Source organism: Poecilia latipinna, unplaced genomic scaffold, assembly GCF_001443285.1.
Source record: "Poecilia latipinna isolate Pla-1442-1.1 unplaced genomic scaffold, P_latipinna-1.0 Scaffold17, whole genome shotgun sequence".
Classification (NCBI taxonomy): Eukaryota; Metazoa; Chordata; class Actinopteri; order Cyprinodontiformes; family Poeciliidae; genus Poecilia; species Poecilia latipinna.
Window position 1 is genome coordinate 3,380 of NW_015112633.1, and position 12,422 is coordinate 15,801.

At 38.6% G+C, this 12,422-nt stretch overlaps 2 protein-coding genes across 2 annotated transcripts; one reads left to right on the forward strand and one right to left on the reverse strand.

Annotated features, from left to right (window-relative positions):
- Positions 1–400: 400 nt before the first annotated feature.
- Positions 401–6,348, forward strand: cfap65 (cilia and flagella associated protein 65; the record flags this gene model as incomplete). Its single annotated transcript, XM_015034106.1, has 19 exons — positions 401–538; positions 886–922; positions 1,047–1,175; positions 1,293–1,506; positions 1,657–1,782; positions 1,977–2,067; positions 2,312–2,397; positions 2,537–2,603; positions 2,966–3,076; positions 3,222–3,413; positions 3,565–3,723; positions 3,860–4,003; positions 4,105–4,218; positions 4,798–4,932; positions 5,008–5,058; positions 5,169–5,362; positions 5,526–5,657; positions 5,748–6,089; positions 6,172–6,348. Coding segments are annotated over 19 exons (2,493 nt in total), but the record flags the coding sequence as incomplete, so codon positions are not given.
- Positions 6,349–6,465: 117 nt separating this feature from the next.
- LOC106948449 (FAST kinase domain-containing protein 3-like) lies at positions 6,466–11,331 on the reverse strand. The gene is made up of 10 exons (XM_015034133.1): positions 11,106–11,331; positions 9,978–10,867; positions 9,115–9,265; positions 8,791–8,978; positions 8,478–8,646; positions 7,986–8,071; positions 7,684–7,855; positions 7,280–7,349; positions 7,077–7,191; positions 6,466–6,940 (listed from the first exon to the last, which is right to left on the reverse strand). The coding sequence occupies exons 2-10, from the start codon at positions 10,842–10,844 to the stop codon at positions 6,827–6,829; spliced, it is 1,932 nt and encodes a 643-aa protein (XP_014889619.1). The 5' UTR covers positions 10,845–10,867; positions 11,106–11,331; the 3' UTR covers positions 6,466–6,826.
- Positions 11,332–12,422: the final 1,091 nt, after the last annotated feature.

Below are 12,422 nucleotides of genomic sequence, written 5' to 3' on the forward strand. Positions count from 1 at the left end.
TACTGGATACCTATGATCCTATTTATTATGAAAGTAAAAAGAAAGCAAAAAGCATAATTCTGAAAAGATGACTACTTTGTGTTTTATTTCAGTTTGTCAAGAAAAGATAGTTGTGAGCTCCTTAAAAAAGCCCATGAATAAATGTAAAAACTCCATCTGTAGCAACCACCTGTGCTGGGGATGGTTGCATAAAGTAGTGCACAACTATGCACTAATTGGTACTGGTCTAGCTTAAAATCCCAATAAAATAAACTGAAGTTATTAATTGTTAAAATATAAAATGTGGACAAGTCCAAGGGGTATAAACATTTTAGCATATCACTGTAGATGAGTTTGGGACTTAAGACTTTAATTGGGATATTTAGAACAATCTTTAATGTGAAGTTTGCCCTTTTCACAGGTCCAGACGTGGACATTTTCTCCTCTGACAGAGAAAACATACGCATTCAAACCCACTCTCAGGTTCCAGAGCGATGACTTTAACAAGTCGTTACTCAGTTTTAAAGTGGAAGGAATTGGTGCAGCTGGCACCATTCAGGTTTGTCTGTCATTGTGCTTCGTACATTAGATTAGATTAGATTAGATTAGATTAGATTAGATTAGATTAGATTAGATTTATTAGATACATTGTTAGATTTGCCTTTATTCTATTGCAAACCAAATCTGATTAAAAAAAAACATATTGTGTAGTTCTAGATTAAAAATAAACATACAAAAATAAATTTGATCAAACACTTCCTGCATGTTCTTTTTTTTTTTTTTACTTCCCAGGCAGGGGAAGAACTCTTAGATATGGGAGAGAGCTTAGTTGGAAGCTGTCGGTCGGTTAATATTCCTATAGTGAACAACTGCAGCTGCCCCATCTCTTTTCATCTGTCTGTCCAGCTAGAAGAAAATCCCCCTGGTTCTGAAGATAGCAGTGGTAATTTGTGGCCTCCTTTAGGAGAGTTTTACTTTGCATGTTTGAAGTTATTTCTATTTTGCTATTTGGGTTGACAGTAGTTCGCCTAATTTCAAAGTAATCAGGTTTTTCCTGCTTTTTTAAGCTCTGCATCTGGACCGTGAAACGGGAACAATTGCTTCACATTCCACTGTGCTACTCGGATCCATTCTTAGATTGGGTGCACATGGCCGGTACCTCTGGACCATCAGCTACCAGATTACAGATGCCAATGGTAAATAGTTAATATCATTAGACATTAGCGCATCATATGCTTAATAATTCACTCTACATATTTTTTAACTTGTGTCTGCCATCTGTCTGTTTTTTTTTTCTTTTTTTCTTTTCCCAGGCTTTTATACATGTCCTCCTAAGAAACTGTGTGAAGTGCAAGTTAAGGGGGTGTTCCCCGCCTTACAGGTGGTTGATGCATGTAGCAGTGGCAGTGTGGCCAGGCTCTGCAAGCAGTATTTGTGGAAACTCTTCTCATTAGACAGTTTTAATGAGCACCTGCTTTCCACCCCATGTCCTGCAGAAATTACTTTCAAAGTGCCCACCAAGCGCAGGTTAGTTGGTGTTATTAGTCTCTGAAAAATACAACTTGAAGTTCATTGACAAGTAAGCGCTGAAGTTTACTGTCTTATTTAAGAAGAACTCTTCTCTTAGTAATTAGATTATGGTGTTTGCTTCATCTTGTCCTTTGCTTCCTTTGACAGTCTGAACAGTCTCTCCAGCATCCCCCAAGTCATGTTGGATTGCAATTTTGGTGCTGCTCCTCTGCAGTCAGAACCCTCAGATTTTATGTTGATGTTTTGGAACCCCGGTTCTGTCGCTGTAGACTGGTATGTAAACAACAAACTGCAGAAAGTACAGTTAAATCATGCAGCGAGAGAAAAAAAAATGTTCAATTAATTTAGTGAAATTAGTGAAACATTCTAGTATTATCTAGTAAACGTAACCAGTTAGACGGTTATTTGTCCAGGTATGGATAATTTTATTTACTGTTATTATTTTTATGCTTCATTTTCAATATTAGGACATTCTTATTTCCAGAAGACCAAGAAATGGAGCTGGAGGACTGGGCTGTGACAGGACAGTTTAGCAGCAAAGAGCTGCAGCAAATGAAGGTCACACTAGTTAGCATATTGGTTATTATTTTTACCCCTGTTAGACTTAGAGTTAATGTTATGTCTTTCCAACCAAGGAGTTTATTTCTGTCAGGCTTCAACATATGCATTGCCTCAAAGATTATAAGGAGTGTCATTACATTTCAACAATAAATGAAATACCTTAAAGATACTGATCGTATGAAAAACTACAATTATATCATTATATCTTCACATTTATTATATTTGTTTTGTTTACTTACAGGTACAAGACAATCAGCTCTTCAGAGTTACCCCTCGTTCTGGAACTTTGCTTCCAGGCCAGAAGAGCTCAGTTCACTTCTGCTACAGGTCAGGGGTCATTTCACTATACAACTGGTTCTCTTTCTTGTAAATAGAGCTTAGCTGTAAGCTTTTAAAAGCTATTCTCTCAAATGTTTTAGCCATGATAAAGTATCAGATTACACCTTTTAAATCTTTTCATTCACAGTCACGACTTTATTGGAATTGACCGACTTCCTGTTTTGTTCAAACTCAGTCTTGGCAGAGAGTTTTTGGTAAGTATTCCTACGGTTAACTTTATTTTATTGAACTTCGAATGACCAATTCTGAATTTTGACATTTTGGGGGCATCCTTGTGGTTTTTTCGTAAGTGAAATTCTAACTTTTGCCTATAATAAATACTTTGTTGCCAGTTTGTTTTGGTACAATTTATGGGCATGAAGCCTTACTGCCTTTTCAACTTATAACTAGAAAGGCCAGACATCTCTGTGACAGTATGCTCAGATCTGAGGCAAATCAAATGCAGTAAAAACAACCACATCATAAACAATCACAGCTGAAAAAAAACACTGCCGTCATGATCAAAGCTTTCTTTCAGGGATGCTGTTGTTAATTTTTGTGCCTTTTCTGTGTGCAGCTAAACTTTCAAGGAGTGACATTGAACCGAAATGAACCATATCTACACTTTGTTTCCAATCACCATGTATTCACGCCTGTAGCTATTCGGGACTCCAGTCCTCCACGACAGGCATGCCATTGTTTTAATCAAAAATGCAAAACTTATTTCAGCTTTGTTAATGAAATAAAAAAAAGCTAATTATTTGACATTACAGCCCCACTCTGAATAAAGTTTCTGAGAAATATCTTAACTTTTTCATTTAATAATTGTCTAGATATATGAATTGTACAATGGTGGTGCGGTGACAGTACATTATGAAGTGGACCAAGCTGTGTTGTCACAGCTTCAGATGGAGAACTACGATCACCCAGTCTTGAGCTGCCTCAGTCCACAAGGAGAAGTTCTCCCTGGGAATAAAGCCATGCTCGAATGGATCTTCTCTCCACTGGAGGCTAAGATGTACCATGTATAACTCAAACCATGTGTTGTTTACCTTGCTTCAAGTTCATATTCCATGTAGATTTACCATTAGCCTTGTAGTTAATGGGTGATCAGAGCTTATTACTGCAATTTTTGGTTAAATTTTTATTAAATAGTTTTATTTTTATTATGGACAGATTGATGTTCCCATCCACATCCTGGAAAGGGATTCGGTAATTATAAACTTTGAGGGATGTGGGATGGATGCATTATCAACAAGCGCCAATATCTCCATTGAGTACAGCGATGCTAAGACTCACGAACACTGCGCCCAGAAGGGGCCATTCCCAGGACAGGCAAGTGCATTTATACACACAGTTTGTGTTCAAACTGTGTTTTTTTTTTTCTTTTGTAAAGAAAAGATCCAATCAGTGCTTCTTAAAATATGTTACTTTCATTGAATATATAATTACTGGAGTTTTCCAAATCCAGGTGGCTTTGTTGTCCACGGACAGTGTCTTTATTGGTGATATCCCTGTCTGCACAAAGTCTTCGAGAGTCCTGTTCATCACCAGTTTGTCTTACACAGAAACTGTGTACTTTGTCTGGGAGATTCCTACACAGAGCAACCAACAAGTTTGTCCAACCAGTTAAATCTTTTTAAACAAACAAAACAATTACGTTATAATTTTACCCCATCTAAGCAACTTTTCTCTCACTCATGTGTTATATTGCAGGTGGTGCAGATCCATCCAGAGCGAGGCTGTCTTTGTCCAGGAGAGTGTGCTATGTGCATCCTGACCTTCGTTTCTGATTGCCCCACTGTTTACCAGCTAGATCTCATATGTCAGGTACCAAAGTGTAGCTCTAGATTTAAGGATGATGTGCACCGCCCTGGCAAACTTTTGCACATTTGTCATATTGCAGCCACAAACTTCAATATACTTTGGGGATTTTATGTACCAGTAATATATCAACATCAAAGTAATGCATAATTGTGGAGTGGAAGTGACAATACTTAAAAGGGACAAAGAATGTCAATATCACTTTTTAGTGCACTTTACCAGATCAAGATATCAGCCATAATTCAGTAACATCATCAGGCTATTGCAAAACTTTTTGTTCAATCTGACGAATTGTGTGTTTGTAAATTTGGCAAACATCTGAGACTCCTGATGTGAAAATCTGGTGGGACAAACCGCAAAAGGTAAAAATGATTGTACACTTTCATGCTACACAACATATTTTCCCTTCGCTACATAATTACACAAATTGTTTGTGATTTTAACTGGATAAAATGTGGAAGAGTTCAAGAAGTATGAATGCTTTTTTCCAGGCACTGTTGGTGGCAAATGGTCAGACACTAGATGTAAGTGTACTACCTGCTCATCTGACTATTTTAGCCCTATTTGTGTCACTTTCTTCTCCAGATCACTCAAGAAGCTGCACTCATCCATTATCACAAAGCCTTGCAGTGCTGGGAGGAAGAACAGAAACGACAGCAAAACGAATTCACAATCACAGACAAGATCCCTTCCCGCACTCAAAGAGTTTTAGTAGATGAGGTGCGTCTCAAAAGACAGTTGGTTAAACCACGACAATCGTTTCACTGTCTTGACAATATCTCGTTTTTGATGCAGATACTTCTCGCACCTCCTGCAAGAAAAGGGGCGCCCCTCCGCAAATACAAGGTGATTAGGGTCTATCTTAGTAATGTAGCTGCTTTTTGAATATAATGTGAAAACATGGGTCTTTGGAAGAAAAAGTGCAGAATGGTGTAATTTATCTGCTCTCGCTTCAGACTCTTCCTCCAATCTGTGGCAGCGAACCCGTCGGCAATTTATACGACAAAAATAAGAAAGCTCAAACACGGCTAGAGCGAGAATCAGCTAAAATATGGAGACGCCCCCAGCCGCCCCGACCCGCTCTGCTGCACCTGAGTGTCACTGCCCACACCTATGACATTCCGGACTTCTACACACACTTTCCTGATCAGTAAAATAAGCATTATGGCTAATCTTTTTTTACACACTGAGTATAGCTGAATCACTGCATTTTGATGAGAAATGTCTGTTACTACATGAAGTCTTATTTTAATTGTGAAGCTTTGACAGTTGTGAAATAGTCTGTTATTATTTGATGCTGTTGTTTTATGTAGATACCTTCAGTTGACTAGGACCAAACAAACATTAACCAATTCTTCAAGCACACGCCGCCTTGCGAAGCTGTGTCCATCAACATGTGGCGTTGAGAGAGACATCGTTGTGGACATACTCACTCCTCTTTACAGGTAACATGCAAAGAAAAACAACTCTGCGTATGTTAACTTCCTCTTTCACAATGTTTTTTTTTTTATTATTATTTTTCTTTGACATTCCAGAGAGCTCCTTGATGATTCAGCTTTTGCCAAGTCTTTGATGGTTTTAGCCTCCAGCCCTCCAATCTACGAGTGTCAGACCTCTACGTCTCCCTCCTCCACGCTTCCATCTTCACCTCAACATTCTGTTCAGTCGAGCTGGACAGTAGATGGAGAAGAAGCCGCAGTATGTTTAGGGAAAATTCCTCAAATCCAGGCCACAGCGGAGTCCAAGCATGCTCCTTCTGACTTGGCTGAGGCTGTTTTGTTAAAGACGCTCCAGAACTTAATGATGGAAGCTGTGACTGGAGAGCTGAGCCTTTCGGCACACCCCCGGAGGAAATTATCGACCTCTTCCTCAGCGAGGTGATTACAATGTGCTCCTTGTTGCATTAGTGCTCAGTTAATAGTTGGACAAAATTACTTTATATGTTCTGTGTTCTGTTAGGAGCAGGACGTCGTTTGCTGAAAGGAGCTAGTCGGGCCTCAACTGTCATAACCTACACATCATTCAACAAGCCAAAATCCCTCTACTGCTTTCTTTTGGATCCACCCCACGTAAAAATCAGCATTTCTTCTATCCTTATGTAGCCCCAAAATATCATTAAAATAATTTTTAAATTAATAAGTTGTTGGAGACAATCTCATTTTAAACCTTTTAATTTAAATGGCAATTGAAAATCTTTACATTTTATCATTTATGCTGGAATTTATCAATAAACACAATGAAAAACAAAAAAGAGCATTTCACATAACAATGTTTATAACAATCCATGAAGTTCAAGTGTCACTTGTACAGTAATAGAAGAAGACTGGAAATACTCCAACTGCAAGTCTTCCTCGAAAAAATAAAGATATGAGATTTATAATATTTAAATACATTATTGTGCTGAATGTAAGGCTAGTTGGTATGTACAGTTTAGGTTAAAAGCAAGCCAATAAATAGCCTCTAAAAAAGTGCAAACCCTGTTTCTTTCTCCCTTTTTTGTTTATTTACCACTACGAATCCCTCTCTTTTTTTATAATTATCAGTTGTAAATGCTCTCCGGTCAGTGCAGTTTAGTGTGGTTTATGTAACAGGCACAGCATGGATACATTTGTTTTTAACTTGTAAGATGACCTAATCTGAATTTGGAGACAGCAGGAAAGATCTTGTCATGAAGATATTGGACCTGCTCCTCCTGAGTTCTCTGATTCTCAAATTCAAAGTAAGGGATCTAGAAGACAGTAAGAGGAAAAAGGGAACAAATATACACTGTGGGTTATGCTTTTACTCACTAACAATCAGCTGAAAATTGGCAAGGAATAATAATAAAAAAAACAACTATTTTTCACAATGTTTGCAAAACATACCTCCACCACCTCATACCCCATCCTATGAAGGTGTCTCCTCTTTGTGGCTTCCTTCCCCAGCAGGTGTCGTGTGTTGGTACAGAACCGGCTTTGCCCATCCAAGCACAGTGCAATTCTATGTAAGAATTTAAACATTTTCATTCTCTTTCTATTACTTTAAAAACAATAACACCAAACAGCTCCATACGACACACAGTTCTTACCTTTTGTATGTGTGTTCCCACTGAGACTGGGGAAGAATGAATCCATTCTCATCCAGACAAATCTCTACATCTAGATAAAAAACATTCAACACACATGACAAGCACAGGTCAGTGAAGCATGGACAGGGGCAGTCCTGACAAAATGTTATTCTACAAATAAGTTAATTTTTTATTTATTTTTTTTTTGTCAGTTTGTTATCAATTAAATCTTTTTACCCTGTTCAATATGTGCTTAAAAATATTATCTTTTAAAAGTTCCCAACATGGATATTAAATTTGGTAAATAATCTTGGAATAACAATTCATTAGGATTTTACTTTTATCAGACATTGGTTAGTAAAATAAGTTCTAAGTGTGATATCGCTGCTCCTTATTTATACCTAAATTATGTCATTGCAGCTTACCTACAGTGTATCCAATGGGGGTAAAAACTCTGGTAATGAAAAATGTACCCCCCAGCAGCTGCATAAGTGGACCTTTGACCTGTCTGTAGAGCGATGTCTCCATAGGGCTCTCAAAGGCCTGGTCCAAAGAGGAAAACTTCTTCACATGGAGAGAGAAGGGAAGTCTGGGACCCTGAGAGTTAACAAAAGGGGGAGAAACACTACACCTTTACTATGGAGATCATCTCCATCAGGTTTTCTGAACACAAATAAACTATTGTCACTATAAACTCTCACAGTGTCGCAGAAAACTTCAAACTCACCCAGTAGTATGTACACTCTAGTGAGGCAGAGAGATGAAGCTGTGTCAGTTGTCCCAAAGCGTTCTTGTCCACAGGTTCGCCCTTGTCTTTAGGAATGAAAAGGATTATTAAGCACATACATTTTGTCTGTTGTGTTACTAGTTCATTTTTGGGGTGTAGCAATTTGTGATTGCATTTGTAAGGCATTGAATAACTAATAACTACCTCTAATTTGGTGCATTTTGTTTGCATTTCATGTGAAAGTAGTGCTTAATTATGAAGTGAAAAGAAAAGACAACCTGCTGTCCTAAAGTTGTCACAAATATTACTGTAATTTAGTGGACATTTTCATCAATTAATTCATTACATAATGTTATATGATCAAATTTCCAGATCTTAAAAATAATGTTCTTTAACAGAACAGAAATTTCATGCAACAATTTAGCATGGACGAATAGTGGGACTTTCCCTCTCACTGTGTCCATCAGAAGTAAGTCTGAGGCTTTCACATACCTTGCAGCTTCTGTAGGAAGTAAGGGCTAAAGATGTTGTTCATGTAGTTGAGAGGAAAGCGCTCCAGGTGAATGCAGGCGTGCAGCATATCCAGTAGAGAGCGAGGGTGGAGGTGGGAAAATCTGCTCGTCAAAACGTCCTCCAGCTTTTTGAACATCTGACTGGAACACTGACGGACAAAGAAGAGCAGCAATATGAGAGGAGATGGCAATGCTATAATCATGAAAGAGAGGGCATACTTATTATTTTTTCTTTAAAGACAAACAATGAGAAACATGGATTTATTGTATTACAACAGAACCAACAGGCTCACCTGTGGCAGGTAGTTGAGTCGGCCAATAGCAACAACCTGTTTGGCGATCTGTGTGTCGGTGTGGCTCTCAGCACTGCACACAAAGTTCTCAGCCACAGCCTCAAAAATGGGCTCAGAGCGGCACCTCATTTGCAAACAGTACTCCATGACCTTACTGATGAGCTCTGGATCACACGTTCCCAGCCTCTCTGATGGATGAAAGAAATGTCCACATTGTCTTTGTTTAATCTAGTGATCCCGCAAATATTCTAGAGGTCAAAGAATTAAGACTAAAATCTAAACAGCCGGGATAAGGTAACCTAAAGCTGTTTTCCAAAAGAATACCAGGTAGATGTTTCTCCATAGCAGCCAGGAGTTCTCCATCATGTTGCCCCAGAGTCATTAGAGTGGAGAGCACCTTGATTATTTCATCATCACTGAAAGCTGTAAAGACCTGTGACGCTCTGTGACTCAGCCTCAGCGCCAAGGAAATGGTCTGTGAAACAGACAATTACCATAGCATCAGTATAAGCGAAGGGGTTTTCTACACTACTTCAAAGAGATAATAGTAAGCAAAACACCAAATACTGCAAGTCACATGCATTATCTATGGAAGCATTTCAAGGTTTTTATTTTTAAATGAAAATGTGTCAAGAGTTCGTTGAAGCATGGATGTGGTCTTAATGTTTTCACATTTCCATGTCATTGATGCATGAGAATTTCATACCTAACCCTAATATAAGACAAAGAAGACTACAGTTTAAATTAAAATATATATATTTTTCTATGTAAGGGAAATCTAAACTGTCACCCAGCTTAAACTAAAGTCTGTGCATCTCTTTAAAAGTGATGGAAAATAGAATGTTGTTTTAGTACCTCATCTGTACTTCTTGTAAATGTAATCTGTCTTTGTTATGTAAAATATCTCTAGGAAGAATAGCTGATGGTAACAGGGATCTCAATAGAAATAAACATTCTGTTTACAGCCCAAACAAAATTTGAGTCTTTCTAGCAAGAAAAAGTTTTAAAAAGCAGTCTTACAACACTGATTTGCATTTCAAATCAAGGATCACATGTTGTGTTTTGGACGATAGTTAATGATGCATCAAATTTACATGCGTAAATCTGACTTGAGAGTTATAGTGCTCTTGGGGGAGCACCCTGTTGGTTAGGGTTAGTTTGTAGTTTCCTTCTGTATTTGTCCCTACCTGTTTCTGCTTTAATTTCAGCAGACATTGCAGAATGTCACTGACTTGGCTGGATTTCAGCCTGTGGATCTGTCTTTGAGTTTGTCTGTGCAGGACAGACAGCATCAGTGCTTGCTGCTGGCAGCTGGGCTCATATAACGCTGTCAGCAGGGAGTAAACTGCTGCAGCCTCACTGGGAGAGACAGCATCCTCTACAGCGCAGCTGATGGAGTTCATGACCTCTGTCACCAGGCCGGAACCACGGCCTTCCAGGGCACACGCCACCTTTCCTAGTTGGCAGAGCTGTGTCACCCCGACATCTCTGCTGGGAAGCAGCTCCAGGCACTCTTTCACCAGGATCAGGACTGGAGGGCTCTGGGCCTCCAAGCCAAACTCAACACATGCTTGCAGTAAAGTGGCCAGGCCCTCTGCTCTGTCATTGATTGGAAAGTCTGCCAGCTTGGAGCACAACTCGGTGATGACATCCTCTTCAAACAGAGACTGGATGTTTACATGTGCAGCTGCGCCTCTCTGTGCTTTGGCGTAGGGTGTGTATGAAGAGAGGTGTTGGGCTGCTCTCTCTGCAGGTCTGTGTGCCAAGTGCGCATCAGTGTGGCAGGGGGTCGCTTCATTGCGTCGGGTTGCAGTTGCTGGAACCTTGTGGAGCAGGGCAACGCCAGCTGCGGCGGGCCGCGTATTTTCTCTTTGGAAATAGCGCGGATCGATTATGCGTGGCTGTTCCGCAATGACAGTTTTACTGACAAATTCAATGTCTGTGAGTCTTTCTGAAGAGTTGCAGAGACTGAGGCCACGGTACAGAGGAAAACACACAGAGGCTTGCTGGCATGCCGTCCTGACAGACGCTGACATACAGATGATGGACCTCATAGTTCTTAAAAAAATGCTCCTTCCTGTAGGTGAACAGCGCAAGAGTCAGTGTCAATCATGTACTATTTTGCTAAACATTGTAAAAACATTCAGAAAAGTCAAAGATTGAAAACATAGACTTCCTCAGAAAAGTGCGGTTAAACTCAAAAACAGACAATTTAAATACACTGATCATTACTACAGTTTAGACTCAAACTCTGAAACTGCACTAATGCCGATAATAATTAACAGCATCTTTCTTACAGATTACCCACGACTTACCTTCTGTGAGACACTGTGATCATGTAAGCTTGAGACACAAAGCCTGTTACATAGAAGTCGCATGCAGTGTTTTGTAACGACGTTGTGTAAAGAGGACGTTCACGTGTTTGCATGTGCTGCCACCCAGTGGCCAAAGTATTTATTGCACACGGACTCCATGTTACATACCGATTTGGCATTACATTATAACCACCGTCAGTCAGTGAGTATTTACTTTGGATTCATCAAAGCCCCTGGGTGTGATATATTTGGCAAGGCTACTTGAAAAGTGCCTGTATAAAAATAAAAATAAATCAGTCGGTTGTCGTGCTAAATGCAAAAAAAAACAACAAAAAAACAATGAAAGTGAGAATTTGTTTGTTTTTATTATGATGATAATAATAATGGGTTTAATTAATTTAAATGAAATTTCTTAAATAAAAATATGTAGTATTTTCTTTTGATCTTGCATTGCCATTTCTATTTTGGGATTTATAAAAGTGTTGTTAATTTAACTAAATTCAAAAACAGCAAGCAGTTTGTTTTGATGTAGCTTTATCAGATTTTAAAAAGATTCAACCACCTCTGATTATAATCCGTGTTTATTGGAATAATGTGAAATATGAAGCACAGATTACTCTTTCTGTAAATGTTGCATTTTTTTTTCTCAAAACAGATGCCTGAGCTGCCAATTCTGTCACATGCTTCATGTTAAAAAATGATTCCTTCTGATTATCACCTAAAATTCACTTGCCTTTTACTCATAGGCAAGTGAATTTTTATTCTTTCATTTTTTTGTGAGATCCATTTCCATCTCTCTCTTTTTTATTAACTTTAATGACATTCTAAAGTGTGATATTTCTTTCTTTTGTTATGGTTTCAGTTTTAAAGGCATATCACCACTATGGATTCCTGATGTTTTTTCTCCTGAACTGAACAGCCCAGAACTTGCTGCAGCCTGATTTTTGTATGTGTGTGTGTTGTGACTGCTCACTTGAAAACCTGTTTTTTTTTTTTTTTTTTTTTTTATTTACTTTGTTTTTTAACTGACTCTAAGTGGGTGCTCCTCCGTCTGGACTTTTGCTTCTATCTGAAGTTAAAGATCACAAAAATCTGAACACAACAGCTATTTTTGACTTTGTTGCTGCAATTGTTGAAGGTGTTATATCATAAATCTCCACAAGATGGAAGTAGAGACATAGAAACTGTGTTATCTTTCAGATAATGTCGTTTCAACAGTTTAGCTTAATTCTATCCACATTTAGGAAAAGCAGAAGGCTATACTTGTTTAATTATAATAAAAATGTTGGTGTTTATACACTGCAATACACTGCAAGT